Source organism: Callorhinus ursinus, unplaced genomic scaffold (genome assembly GCF_003265705.2).
Source record: "Callorhinus ursinus isolate GAN/ISIS: 27379988/994484 unplaced genomic scaffold, GSC_fseal_2.0 scaffold72, whole genome shotgun sequence".
NCBI classification, from domain to species: domain Eukaryota; kingdom Metazoa; phylum Chordata; class Mammalia; order Carnivora; family Otariidae; genus Callorhinus; species Callorhinus ursinus.
The window spans coordinates 729,643-743,466 of NW_027397134.1; the positions used below are offsets into that span (position 1 = coordinate 729,643).

The 13,824-nt window shown below is 47.0% G+C and overlaps 1 protein-coding gene across 3 annotated transcripts in view; it reads left to right on the forward strand.

The window, feature by feature from the left end:
- The window catches only part of MYO18B (myosin XVIIIB), a 264,944-nt gene that overhangs the window by 91,776 nt on the left and 159,344 nt on the right, over window positions 1-13,824 (forward strand). For all 3 annotated transcript variants that reach the window (XM_073886782.1, XM_073886784.1, XM_073886783.1), the window contains exon 22: window positions 10,141-10,206. In XM_073886782.1, coding sequence (XP_073742883.1) covers window positions 10,141-10,206 — 66 coding nt within the window. The remainder of the gene's footprint in view (window positions 1-10,140; window positions 10,207-13,824) is intronic.

The window sequence follows — 13,824 nt, forward strand, 5'->3', positions numbered from 1 at the left end:
GCCCTTTAGAATTTGCAAAGCCCTGCATCCTCCCGACAGCTTTGCAAACCGAGAGCCATTGCATCCCTCTTACAGATGAGAAAATGGAAGCACAAGGAGATGAATGGCCTCCCCTGAGGCCACACAGCCAAGCATTTGTGGGTTTTGTCCGTGAACCCAAGTTTGTTGCTTTCCAGGGAGGGTGGCTGAGAAGAGCAGGGCTCCAGGGTCCAACAGCTGCCGTTGGCTCCCGGCTGGGGCTGCGTGAATGTAAGCGAGCTATGGCATCTTTCTGCCTCAGTCTTCTCCTCTGTAAAGTGGGCACGACAATAATGCCTCCCTCCAGAAGGGGTTTAGAGGATTACATGCAGGGGAGGAGTTCATGGGCTTGACACTGCTGCATCGTAAGGTCTCAGTGTACGTGAACTACCATCATCAGCCTGAATGTCAGTACTGGCATTGGCATCCTCTTGCAAGGCCAGAGGGATGGCAACCGAGCCACCCAGACCCCATGTTCACAACCACATTGAGACTCCACCTCCAGGGGAGTGTGCCCACGTGTGTCTGAAATCATCAGCACTGGAATCCTCAATCGGAGAGTCACGAGGCGAGAAGAGTAAACGGAGTCACAAGTCTTAGGTCCTTTATGGCTTTTCACTGCAGTAGGGATCAGGGTACAGGTCCCCTCCTGCGGACAAGGCAGCACCTTCGACGTAGCCCTGGGGAGGGGACATCAGACCTGACTGGTGTGGTGCAGGGAAATCCCCTCCCTTGGTGGCAGCCCCTTTAGGAAGTCCTGAAACTGCTTGGCTTGATGCCACCAGCCAGTCTGTACCAATCTTCATGTGGGGTTCCTTGCCCTTGGTCAACCCAAACTTGATCTGCGTTTCGAGCATCTGGAATGGGGCCATGGAAAAGGTCTTGGGCTCTTCTGCAGTTGAAAACAGCACCGAGGTGGGGTGTGGGGGAGTTTTCTGCGGGGGCAATAGGTAGAGCATATGGTAGGATGCTATTCTGGACGATGCAGCAGTCCTGTTGTAGCCAAACCGAAACCACCTCCACACACATGCTGGAGGGCCTTGGAAAATGGAAAATTACAAGTGGAATGGACTTGGCTGGGAGTTTTTCGCTTCTTCTCATTCTCTTTTTATTTGCTCACAAATTTCATTTGCTACAGCATAGAATTTTGGTAGCAACAAAAGGAAACACCACCCTGCTTCTTATGAAAAAGCTGATAAATATTCATTTGCCAGGCAACGTGATGCCCCATGAATTATACATGAACACGTGCTTGGGTGGGCAAACTGTCAGCCTCTGTGTGCAAAGCAGTTAAGACCTCAGGATTGAAGAAGACAAGTTTGACAGCTGGGAGAGGTCAATATTGTCCTCAGACGCTAGATGGCAGCAGAGAGAATTCATTGTCAGGGTGTGAAAAGGGGCCCTGCTGAGGTCCCCTGTGTGCCAAATACGTGGTACCCCACCAGGACTCTTTCCCAATAATGCACACTCATTTGGTGGGCACCTGCTGGATACTTTGTGTTCCTCGAACAAAAATAGCACGTGCCTTTTACCACATATGCGCAAACTCTCATCGCAAAATCGGCACAATGTGAAAAATTTCAGATGCTTCATCTGAAATAGACCTCAAAAGATAAAGTCTTCTTATTCTGGGGATTATCCCCATTTTATAGCAGAGGCAACTGAGGTCATCACCGCCCAGCCAGGTACTGGTGGAGCTGGGATTTGAACTTGGGATCTCAGATTCTGCACGCAGGGCTATTTTTTTTTTTTTTGACTATTGTGGCACGGTACACACAGCATCAAATTTATCATCTTAACCATTTTTAAATGTACATTTCAGTGGGACTGAGCATTCATTATGTTGTGCAACCATCACCACCATCCGTCTCCAGCACCTCTGTCATCTCCTAAAACTGAAACTCTGCCCCCATTAAACATGGACTCCCCATTCTCCCGTCTCCTCCAGTCCCTGGTGACCACCATTCCACTTTCTGTCTCTATGAAGTGGATGGCTTTACCTCATATAAGTAGAATCACACAGTACTTGTCCTTTTGTGTCTGGCTGATTGCACTTAGCAGAATTCCTCAAGATTCATCCACATTTTAGCCTGTGTCAGAACCTCCTTCCTTTTAAGGATGAGTGGTATCCCATTGTGTATATATACACAGCATTTTGCTTATCCATCTGTCAGTGGACACTTGAGTTGCTTCCGCCTTTTGGCTATTGTGGAAAATGCTGCTATGTACATGCATGTGCAGCTAACTGTTTGAGACCCTGCTTTCATTTCTTTTGGGGTACATACCCAGATGTGGGATTGCTGGATCATATGGTAATCCCGTGTTTAATTTTTTTTGAGAAAATGCCACACTGTTCTCCACAGTGGCTGTACCATTTTATATTCCAACCAACAGTGCACATGGGTTCCAATTTCTCTGCATCCTTGCCAACACTGGTCATTTTCTGTTGTTTTTGTTTTTGTTTTGATGGGAGCCATCTGAAGGGGTGTGAAGTGGCATCCCGCTGTGGTTTTGATTTGCATTTCCTTGAAGATCCGTGATGTTGAGCATCTTTTCGTGTTCACATAAGACTTTTGAATGGGAGCCCTTTGAGGATAGGCAGGGTGACTGGTGACTTTCTGTACAGAATGTGCCACCCATGATATGTTAATTTAAAATCATTATCCTTGATTCTGTTCAGCTTTCACCCAGTGTCTGCTTTGCATCAGGCCTTGTGCTGGGTGCCAGAGATACAGGGATGGACAGAATATGATCTCACTGGGTGAGGGAAAGACTAAGGCTCTTTCCAAGCAGAGGGATGGCTTTGGGACACTCCAGGGAGTGCCCCTAAAATGTTTGATGTTTGCAGGCGAGGTGAGGCTGGGGCATTTAGGGGAGACTCCTCAGAGGAGGTGATGATTGAGTTGAGCCCTATGGGGGGTCCAGTGGCAAGGTTGCATGGCTAGTTTAGTGTGGCTGGAGCACAAAGGATGCCATGTGTCAAGAAGAGGGACTGAGGGTGTTGTCAGGGGCTGGGCCATGGGTCCTTGTTGGCAGGACAAGAGAGTCTGGGCTTTATCAGGTGGTCAGTGATGGTCAACTGAGAAGTTATTGGCAGGGGCATGGCCTAGAAACCTGACCTTCATTTTTGAACTAGCTTAAGCAAAGTCATGAAGGAAGTCCAGGACACTCTGTCCTTCCATGGTCCTGTCTAGGGAGCAGTATCCTCACCCTGATCGCCAGCTGTTCAAGACGCCCCCGTCCCATCTAGATACCCAGGCACATGCTCGGTTCTCCAGAATGACCCTGTCCCCCGCTCTGATCCCCTGGGGTCCCATTCCTCTCCCCCAGGTTATCCTGTCTAGCTAAGATTATGCAGCCACCTGCACTGAAGCCCACCCAGAATGACCACAAATGGTGGACTCTCAGGCAGGTCAGTCGAGGGGTTCTGTCAGCTCACCTTGGCCATGTCCCAGATTCTGGTCTCTTCGATCTCTCTGCTGCTCAGGCAGGACTTGCCAAGTCTCCCCGATCGATGTGAGGAAACCCTAAGGCCTGCCCTCTTCTCCTCAGAGTGCCTAAGTGTTGATTGATTTTAGCCAACAAAATCTGTCCCTGCAGACTTGATCTGAAGAACACAATTAAGGGATGTCAATCTGTTGTCTCGAAGGCAGACCCTTGTGGACACCCCCAGTTTCCTCTGAATTTGTCTGAGCCCCTTTCTGTTGGGGAGGGGCCCCTAGGAGCCCAAGGCTGGGGGTGGGGAGAGCTGTCCACTGTACAGTGCTGAACCATTATTCAGGGGTTATCCCATGGCCTTAGCCCCTTCAATGTATTCACCATTCTTTTCTTGCTCACCTTACTGACTTCCTCCAGTTGGGGTTTACTGTTTTAATAATCGTACACATTTTCCATTCAGTGTTTTTTTTTAAAGATTTTGTTTATTTATTTGATAAAGAGAATGAAAGAGAGAGAAGCAGGGAACCCAATGTGGGACTTGATCCCAAGACTCCAGGATTATGACCTGAGCTGAAGGCAGACGCTTAACCAACTGAGCTACCCAGGTGCCCCTCCATTCAGTGTTAACCCATCCAATTTGTGTGTGTGTGTGTGTGTGTGTGTGTGTGTGTGTGTGTATGTGTTCATACAGCATTCTATATATGGTTCTGAGCATATGGAGTTAAATAACAGAGACATAGTCCCACCCTTATGGGTTGATTTGATCAGTGCTCCAGTGGTTGAAAGCATGTGGTTTAGAATCAGACTTGTATTCAAATCCTCATTTCTGCCATCTCTCCATTAATCCACACCCCTTGATATCTGACAGCTGCACGAACACGTGCAACACTCACAGGGCATAGCAAAGTGCCTGGCACCTAGCAGATATACAACAGATGGCAGCCATTGGGCCATGGTGGCCATTGGGTCATGGTGTGGGTTTCAGGAAAGAGGTGCCGTGCTCACAGCAGCCAAATGGCTCCCTGAATGAGCATTCAATTCCACAGACACGGATTCTTCACACCACACTACATGCTGAGGAGTGATTTGGGCAAGAATTCCCTTCCATGGCTCTCCATTATTCCTGGAGTCTCTCATTGCCTGTCTGGCATGTTCAGCTTAATGTGAGATGTCAGATCACGTGCTTATTGGGTGCATCCTTGTCGAACATCGGAGAGAACACTCTTTGCAATGTTCTAGGACACAAAGGGCCTCTGTAAGTGGAGGCATGAGCTGGGCTTCTCCCAGGTGATTCAACAACTCATAATTTGAGCCTGGGAGGGTGGAAGTAAAGGGTGTGTCATCACTCTACAGAGCCCAGGAGGGCCTGATAACCTCTGAACCTCTATCAGTTATTAGGATTTACTGACACGTAGCATGAGCCAGGCGCGAGAGTGAGCACTCTGTGCATTATGATAGCTGCCTGGTGGTCTGGGTTAAGCCCCACATCGAAGCCCACAAAAGGTTTCTACTGACTGATTTTTTGTTTTCTTGAGAGTATAGGTCACCACTTTCCAGTTTCTTTGTATGTCTTGTATATTTCTCTTTTTTTTGGCAGAAAACTGGACATTTTGTTTTATTTTTTTTAAAGATTTTATTTATTTATTTAATTGACAGAAAGAGAGAGAGAGACAGCGAGAGAGGGAACACGAGCAGGGGGAGGGTCAGAGGGAGAAGCAGGCTTCCCGCGGAGCAGGGAGCCCGATGCGGGGCTCGATCCCAGGACCCTGAGATCATGACCTGAGCCGAAGGCAGTCGCTTAACCAACTGAGCCACCCAGGCGCCCCGAAAACTGGACATTTTAGGTAATAAATAATAGCATCTCCAGATTCTAATCTTTCCCCAGTTATTTAGTAATATATGTGGACTAGATTTATGGAGTCTGTCTCCCCCATGGTATGAGGTTACTGATATCTCTTTTTGGGTTTTTCATTCCTGTTTTTATTATAAATCCTGGATTCTCAGGGCCTGCCCCTTTGTCAGCAAAGCTTAGCACAGGTTGTAATCAAACACCGTGAATCTGCAAGCCTTTCCCTGATTCAGTGGAGCTACGTGTGGGTTGGGAACTGTAGTCAATATTCAGACACTCACCGTTGTGCCACAGATTTGACTCTTTGGCCCTTTCACAGATTTTCTGTCTGTGTACATGGCCTTACGTTTAGACAGGGATGTGTGGATAGCTGGGGGCTCTCTCAGTCTCTTCTGAGCCTGCGTGTAACCTTGAGCCTGTGTGCAGCCCTCCAGATGACCAGGCACATGTGGGGGCTTGTCAAGGCCCACAGGGCTGTCCATTCCCTATGTCCCTTCATCAAGTTTCGGGCTAGTCAATGTTTATTGCTTGCCCCAGTCCAGATAACAATCTTACACTAGCTGTGCTATTGACCTTCTCCATTTCTTTGCTGCCAAGATCACTACTGTTTCTGACAATGATCCTGGGCGTGGAATTTTCCTACACTTCGCTCTGTCTAAGTGAGCCCCCTCTCTCCCAGCAATGCCACTGGTTTTTACAGCTTGCCTCTCCCTGCAGGATTACCACAGTGCCAGGGATTGGTGGGGGACTGGAACCACCCTGGTCAAGATGGTTGCAATCTCCCACTGTTCTTACCTGAGATTCAGTAGTTTTTTGTTTTGTTTTTTTTTTTAGCAAACGCTTCTCCATTTGTTGTATCCCCTTGCTCAATTTCCAGAGTATTGAACTTGTTGCTTTCAAAAATTGTATCCATTTTTATCACTGTTTTTTTGGGAGGAGCAGAGGATTTCTCAAGCTCCTTCCTCCACCATTCTGTAAGTCTCATTCCCACGTGTTACCTCTGTGACCTCATTAAAGCTCCACTCCATCCTTGGAAGATGGACATGATTACCCCATCTTGTAGCACAGGACACGGGGGATCAGAGAGGAGGTATGGCATGCTCAGGATCACACAGCCAATGAGTAGTGGAACTGGACAGGATCCCAGCATCAGAAGGCAGAGAACAAGCTCAAGAATCTGATTCCTTGGGGTTGGATCTCCCTCCACCATTTCCCAATACGTGATTTCATTACACCGGCCTTCACTTTCTTTGTAAAACAGGCATCAAGTCGTACCTGTTGCAGAGGTTTGAAAATAAAATGAGTTATGTGGCAAGCACCGAGAGCCATGCTCAGACTCAAAAGCACAAGAGCAGACTGTTTCCTTGGAGCAAAATGGCCATCGTTTTATTCCGCATATCATGTGGGGAGGGATAAACCTCAAATACCTGGATAATTAGGGTGGAATAGCTGATTCCTTAAAGATGCGGGACAGGGAAGAAATCTGTTACAGTAATCCAAATTCTTGCCTGTCTTCCATCAACTGGTTGCTGGACAGTGATTGACATTGTGTAGAAAAAAATCCAATCACTGGTTAATTGACCTAAACAAGTGCCAATTTCATATGGTTCAATCTAAGAGTAATATTCATTATGATAATCAGAGCAATCAACTGCAACATCGCTTACAAAGCCCTTTACACATAGTCTCCGTTAATCGTGCCAACACCCGTATGGTCAATGTAGGGCACATTAGTGCCATTTTGCAGGCGAGGAAAATGAGGGCAAGAAGCATAGTTCAATGTCTGCAGCCACCCGTTGGCTCTATCCTTTGGGATGTAAGCGTTCTTGCCTGTAAAACGAGATCAACAAGACAGAATGTCTTTGTTAGGCTTGATCTTGGCTACACAGACATCTACAGGGCTCTAAGAAAGTGGGGAGATGGGAAAGAATCCTCAGATATCAGGTGTTTGGGGGTGTACTTGAGAAAAGGAGGCTCAGTTTATGTTCTGTAGCACCTCTACCAAGTTTTGACCAAGACTGAACCAGTAGGACTCATTCAAGGACTTTAGTAGGACTAACTACTCATGTCTGTTGAGCGCTTACTATATGGCAGGTGCAGCATGGAGTCTTCTGCAAGAACAACCACAGAATCTTCCAGAATAGATGCTGTTATTTCTCCCTCATGTTTCTGAAGAGGAGCCCAGAGCTCAGAGTAAAGGGCTTGTCCAAGGTCACACAGTTATGAGTGGTAAAACCAGGCAGGATCTCAGCCCAGGTGGATCTACCTTCTCCAAATCCTGATTTTTCCCCCCCAAACATTTACTCTGGGTGTTAACACCAATGCCGACTTAGAAAAATTTCGTTGGCTGTAGGTTTCATTTATTTTTCATCCATCCGTCTTATTTGCAGTCAATTTTTATTTTGTTTTGCTCTTGTACAGAGAGAAAAGATGCTGTGTTTTGGATATATTGGTTTTTATGCATTCTGCTGCCTACAGCTCCCTGGGAACATTTTTGGCTAAAATGTAATAAGTAAAACCACTGAATTTGAGGGAGGGACGTTATGGAATGTTCTTCTAGGAGGTCAGAGGAGGAAAATTGCTCCTAGATGAAAGTCTTGGATCAGACTTTTAAAAAAGCATTTTTTTAAGAGTATCTTAGGAAATTTTCTGTGGTGCCCATGACCCGTGGAACTGAAACTTATCTAGTGAATTACACCAGACCTGAAATACCTTTTGTTTGTTGCCTGTGGTAATTACTTTTCTGACAGTTTATTCCGAAAATAGACTGTGATTTTCAGTGAATGGAAGGTCCATGAGGGTTCGTGTGGAGGTGGAGTGGGAGGTGAATCGCAGGCACCACGGAAGCCAGTGTTAACCTGTATTTTCCTGAGGGTACACATCTCTGGCAGGGCTGTTTCAGAGCCCGCATACCTTGATGACAAAGGAAAATCCCACGACATGGCTGTGATTTGGCCAAGGCTGCGTTCAAGAAATGTCTTTGAGTGAATTTAGGTCTCCCACGTGGGTCTGCCCTTCTCCTTCCGCCCCACCCCCCACACTTCCACCTCCGTTGGATCACTTGTTCCTTTGTTCGCTCTGTCATCATATTTATTGAGCTCCTACTGTGTGCCTAGAACAGTACCAGGTGCAGCAGAGGAAGTAAGAAATGAAGCAAACACTGGCTCCCCCCCGCCCATACTCTCGCTTGGGCACACATGCCATTTATTCAGGAAGTATTTGTGAAGGTTGAGGTTGTCTCTGGCAGGTACAATGGGGGAAGGACAGAGTGCAGGGGAGGCTGTCACAGCAAACTTCAGGCACACAGCAGGTGATGTTCCTAGTGGCCTAGGGGCCTCTGGAGCTATCCTGGGCACTCGAGGTGGTTAAATCATAGATGGTGCAGTGTGGCCCAACAGACCTCGATTCTAATCTGGCTCTGCCCCCACGTGACTTATAACCTTGAAGAAATGCCTTCATTTAGTTGTTGTTGTTATTTTAATTGTGGTGAAATATACACAACATAAAATTTATCACTTCAACTATTTTTTAAAATATTTTATTTATTTATTTGAGGGAGAGAGAGAGTGTGAGTGAAGAGAACATGTGTTGGGAGGACAGGCAGAGGGAGAGGGAGAAGCAGGCTCCCCGCTGAGCAGGGAGCCAGACCTGGGGCTCGATCCCAGGACCCCGGGATCATGACCTGAGCCGAAGGCAGACGCTTAACTGACTGAGCCACCCAGGTGCCCCTATCATTTTAACTATTTTTAAGTGTGCAGTTCAGCAGCCTTAAGCATATTCATACTGCCGTGCAACCATCACCACCATCCGTCTCCAGAACACGTCATCTGGCAAAACTGGAACCCTGTCCCCATTAAACATTAACTCCCCCTTCCCCCTCCCCAGCCCCTAGCACCCACCATTCTATTCTCTGTCTCCATGAGTTTGCTTAGTCTAAGTACCTCATATAAGGATTTGTCTTTGTGTGACTGGTTTATTTCACTTAGCATCGGGTTCATCCATGTTGTAGCATGGCTCAGAATTTCCTTCCCTTTTATTTTTTTTAAAGATTTTATTTATTTATTTATGTTTTAGAGAGAGAGCATGCAAGTGGGGGCTGGGAGGGAGGTCTAGAGGGAGAGAATTCCAAGCAGACTCCCTCCTGAGCACAGAGCCCAACGTGGGGCTCAATCTCACGACCCTGAGATCATGACCTGAGCCGAAATCAAAAGTCAGATGCTTAACCGACTGCGCCACCCGGGCGCCCCATTTCCTTCACTTTTAAAACTGATTAATATCCTCTTGGGTGTATATCCTATGTTTTATGTATCTATTCATCTGTGGACGGACCCTGGGTTGCTTCCACCTCTTGGCTGTTGTGAATAACCCTGCTATGAACGTGGGCATCCCACTATCTGTTGAAGTCCCTGCTTTCACTTCGTTTGGGTATACACCCAAAAGGAGAATTGCGGGATCCTACGGTAATCCTATATTTAATTTTTAAAGGCACTGCCATACTGTTTTCCAGAGCAGACACATCCTTCATTGACTTTTGCATCTTTGGGTTTTTTTTTTTTTTCCACCACCATGGGCGTGGTGGTGTGAGGACCCACCTCCGGTTGCCATGGTGCCATAAGGAGATGTGTCTGTGAGGGTCCCAGCAGAGTGGATGGCACACAGGAGGTGCTCGGTACCTGCTCATCTTCTGCACTTGCCCGGGTGAGGTGGGGCTCTGGTGCTCAGACTCCCAGACACATGGAGTCATCCTCTCTTTCCCGATGCCTCAGCCAGCCAGCCTGACCTCCCACAGGGGTCTGTCTCATTCTGTCTCTCTTTAACTCTCCTCTTCTCCCCAGGCTGTGGAGGAGCTCCTGCAGACCTTGGATCTGGAGAAGAAGGCAGTGGTCGTTGGGCACAGCCAAGTGAGTAGAGTTTCTTTCTTAGGTCACTCCGTTCATCCCATCGAGGACCCAGATGTGCCCCGATTCTTGTCCTACTTCATCGTCTGCTGGTGGCCTCCTTTTCAGCACACTGAAGACGGGGCTGGCGATTATTTTCTGCCCTGGCTATCTGACAAGGCCAGGAGTATAATATGTTATAATATGGGAGGAAATAACATTGGGAAATATCATTTGTTAGAGGTTCGTTACCCTCCCAGGGACCAAAGCGGTCTGGAATCGTTAACATCTTGCACCTCAGTATGACTTTCTGAGCCTCAGGAAGAGGTGCTTTAGAACCCGAGAAGGAACACTCATCTTCACTCAGAGCCTTGTAACTTTTACTTTGCAACCAACACTAACCCAACTATAGTCCTGGCTGATTAGCAGCAGTAAGTGAAAGGTTAGGGTTCCATGAGAAGGCATGTGATTTTAATATTGAGAGAAAGAGCTTTTCCCAAACTGGTGTTGAGCCAAAAGCCTTTCCCATAATATTTCAACATTTAGAGAAGAATTTCACAGAGTCCTGATATGCTCATGTATCCTCTCAGTTTTCAAGAAGGAAAATATCGAATTTAGGGCTTCCCAAACTCTTTGACCATGGGATTTCCACCCTTTTGTCTTTGTGGAAGACCCCTTACCATCTCCCAGAACTAGTGTTCCATGGGTTCTAGTTTGGGAAGTAGGGTACAGAGATGGTAAACTCAAGGGTCATGTGGGTCAAAGTTCAAAAGTAGGAACTGCAGAGAGAATAAACCAAAGGAAAAATTGCTCCATTCCCTTCCCCACTCATCTGCTGATTGACTAACACCAACCCATAAACTTTTGTCGATCACCTCCACCTCCGGCCGTCATGTGAGGTGCTGGGGGAGGGGCCCTGGTCTCCAGAAGCCCACCGTGGTGGCATTACTGGCCATTAGTCATTCTCGGAACCCTGAGTAGCCTGTCCCATTAAACCCGCTTCCTTGCAGAGCCCACAGTCATTCATACAGTCCTTGCCCCATAGACACACAGGCTTCTCCCCACAGGCCTCTTGCTCTTGCTAAAATGTGTGGTGGGAGCTATACTGTACTGTGGTCTCAACCTGATTTATCCAGCTAGGAGTTGGCAGTGACTGGACCTTTGTAGACCTTTCCAGTAGAGGGAACAAACCTGTGGGTCCCTGGGCTACTGCCCGTGGCCAGGAGCTATGCCAGGCCCTTCACGTATTGTTCCTCGTTTCCCTCAAAACTTCTTGTGAGATAATTAGCAAATCCCTTCTTTACTGTGCCTCTGGGAAGTAAGTCCCCTTTTCAAGGCCTTCCAGTTACCTAGGAGTAGTTATAACTCCCGTGAAAACCAATATCGCGTGGAATCCCAGGGTTTTTTCAATACACTGTGAGTTCTGCTATTTATTAGTGGAAATGTATCACATAGTCTTTACCTGTACATAGGTCTTTATGGCCCAGATTCAGAGCGCTACCTCTTCAGCTCCAAGAACATCATCCCTGTGGACCGGCAGTTCTCAAAATACGGTCCCTGGACCAGCCGCCACAGCAGCATCCCCTGAGAGTTTGCTAGAAACATCAACGCTCAGGTGCCCCCACCCCAGACCTAGTGAATCGGAAACTCTGGGGGCGGGGCGGGACCCAGAAGTCTGGGTTGTAACAAGCCCTCTAGGGGATCCCAGCACATGTTCAAGTTTGAGAACCACTGGTCTGGATAATTACTCGGTTCTTTTTTTTTTTTCATGAATATAAAAATCAGTCTCTATCATCCCAGAGGCTTTTGTAGAGCAGGGAAGAAAACAGAGGAGGAGAAGTCTTCATACACATTTTCACATGGTGAGGGCAAGAAATCTAGAAGCCAAAACGTTCCAATAACAACAACAACAACAAAGCCATTGTTCTCGAGTAATACTTGGTATTTGTTAAGAAACAGTCAAGAGCAAATTAAAGTCAACATATCCTTTGGAAGCCAGGCTAGCCTGTGATCTTTTAGGGGAGATGAAAGTCTTAGGCATGGCAGGATCAGACACTTCGTAAGTGGGAAGGTCCTGAAGAGGAGGAAGGGACAGGTAGATCTGATCCATACCCCGGCTCTGCTGCTTCCTAACTGTGGGACTCCTGAGTGAGTCAGTGCTCCTCTCTTAACCTCTCTCCCCTCATCTGTAAGACGGAGCCACCGCTTCCTACCCCCAAAATGGGCTGTGGGAATCAGGCGATTTTCATTTACTGGTGGAATGCATTTGTCAGCGGGGCGAGACGTTTATCAAATAGGCTAACATTGTCATGTTTGAAGAATGAATCTCCTCTAATCTGGAAAATGACTAGGACAGGGGCTGGTTCCTTAGCAGTCCCAGATATGGGGGCTGTTATCTTATCAGATTTTTTAAAACTGTGGCCTTCAGCATTTTTAGAGGAAAAAGAGCTTGCATGAGCAGTGGCCCCCACAGATTCCTTAAATGTGGGGCTGTTGGGATGTTGCACTCTGGTTGGGTCCGATAAGCCACTGGACCCATGAAAAGCAAATAATTTAGATGTTTCTTTGTGATTCTCAGCCTCTGGGGCCTTATCAAGGCCTGTGCTGAGGGCCATGACATTTATGAAAAAGGTGGAAACCTACTGCCGTTGGCTCTGTGGTTGGCAAGATGCTCTTTAAAAGGAAAAAAAAAATCAAGATAAGATTCTGCACAGCCGATGACTTATTCCCGCTCTGTGTATGGTCGTTTCCAATTATCTTTTTAATGAAAGCTTCATACTTAATCAATAGTAGTTTTGGCAGCACCCGCTGCCTTTTGTAATATACGAACTAGAGCTGTCATCATTTTGATCATTGATTTTTTTTTTAATAGCAGCTTTTGGGACTCGCTAGCTTGTGAAATTAATACAGTCATTATTGAGGCAATCTGATAGGTAATGAGTCAATCGTGTCTTTATTTCAATGAGGCTAATTGCCTTGGTGGCTCTGGCTGATAGGAAGTGTTCCGTAAAGCCAGGGAAGGTAGCAAAACAGACTTCATACCGATTGGGCATGCAAATTCTCATTGTCCCGTCGATGTGGGTTCGCTGTGGGATAGGCGGGGTGGTCTCCGTTACAGCAAATATGTTTAAGGGACTGGCCAATCGATGGAGACCCTTTGTTCTACCTGGGATCAAACTGCTATTCAACCCCAAACTTCAGACGTTGGTATCGTAGCGAAGGAGGAAATGAAGCTTCCTGTTGACAATGAGAATGCGGTACTGGTGGAGACCTTGGCTCTGGGGCTCGTCAGCCACGTGAACTGGAGTCAGTTACATAAAATCTCCCTCGGCCAAGAGATTTCTCATAAGGTTGCTCTTTATTAAAATGGGACATAGGAGAAAGAGCTTTGAAAAACCTAGATGCCATGCAAATGTTAATTACATTCAGTGGTAACTGTAGTTGGGCCTGGAGTCAGGCGGAGGGAGATAGTCCTGTTGTCACCACTTGCTGGTGGAAGGTCATGGGGGGATGCCATTTTTAGCCTTAGTTTCTCCTTCCATAAAATGGGGGGATCGCCATAACTACCATATGGGATGATGCATGTGAAGTACTTTCCCTGCATATATCAAGGGTTTGGGGTTCCGATCCACAACGTTGATG